The 642-nt window shown below is 44.4% G+C and overlaps 1 protein-coding gene across 1 annotated transcript in view; it reads right to left on the bottom strand.

Moving 5' to 3' along the window:
* Positions 1-172: 172 nt before the first annotated feature.
* The window catches only part of LOC112139141, a gene marked incomplete at its 3' end in the record, with an annotated part of 4,577 nt that continues 4,107 nt past the window's right edge, over positions 173-642 (bottom strand). The window contains exon 3 of the mRNA XM_036211199.1: positions 173-566. Within this exon, the coding sequence (XP_036067092.1) occupies positions 173-566 (394 nt within the window). The remainder of the gene's footprint in view (positions 567-642) is intronic.

Raw genomic sequence — 642 nt, 5'->3', positions numbered from 1 at the left:
TGAGGTCTTTTAAGGTCGTCTTCAGATCTGTACGGAAGGTACAATTTAAGCTGTGTCTGGAAAAACTGTTCAGGATTTTTTTTCTCAGACGGACGGTAGAAACGTATGACAGCTGGTTTGTCTTTAGCGCGTCTTTTGACGAATCCCATCCCGTTCAGAAGAGGCAAAACACCTTTGGCTTTTCTTTCTTGTCCGTAAACTAATCTGCATGTGGCAGCAAAGTCAGCCATACACATGTTCTCAAACTCCGTAGTTTCCGGTCTGCACTTGTATTTGTCTGCCAGAGACCTCATCCAGACTTCTTCACTTTCAGACGTCATGTCTTCCAATTGTGAAATTGGGCGACTCATTTTCACGGCGTTGTCATCTGTTGGAACGAAGACGATTCCTCTGGAGGACTTTTTCATGTGAAGTCCACACAGACGAGTGACGCATTCCTGAGCGCTAATCTCTCGTTTTTTGGAGTAAGCCTGCATTACTTCTTTCATGTCGTCAGCCTGGTTTGTGCTATTGGAGCTGGAGTTCTCAATGACAGTTTTGAGGTACTCTGAAAGTCCGTGCTCTTGCTTTGTGATGTAGGACGTGAGGTACATGATAACAGAGTAGGCATTCAAAATAAATGATAGGTCCATGTTGCTATCG

This window comes from Oryzias melastigma, unplaced genomic scaffold, assembly GCF_002922805.2.
Source record: "Oryzias melastigma strain HK-1 unplaced genomic scaffold, ASM292280v2 sc00979, whole genome shotgun sequence".
Classification (NCBI taxonomy): domain Eukaryota; kingdom Metazoa; phylum Chordata; class Actinopteri; order Beloniformes; family Adrianichthyidae; genus Oryzias; species Oryzias melastigma.
This window is presented reverse-complemented; position numbering and strand designations above follow the sequence as displayed.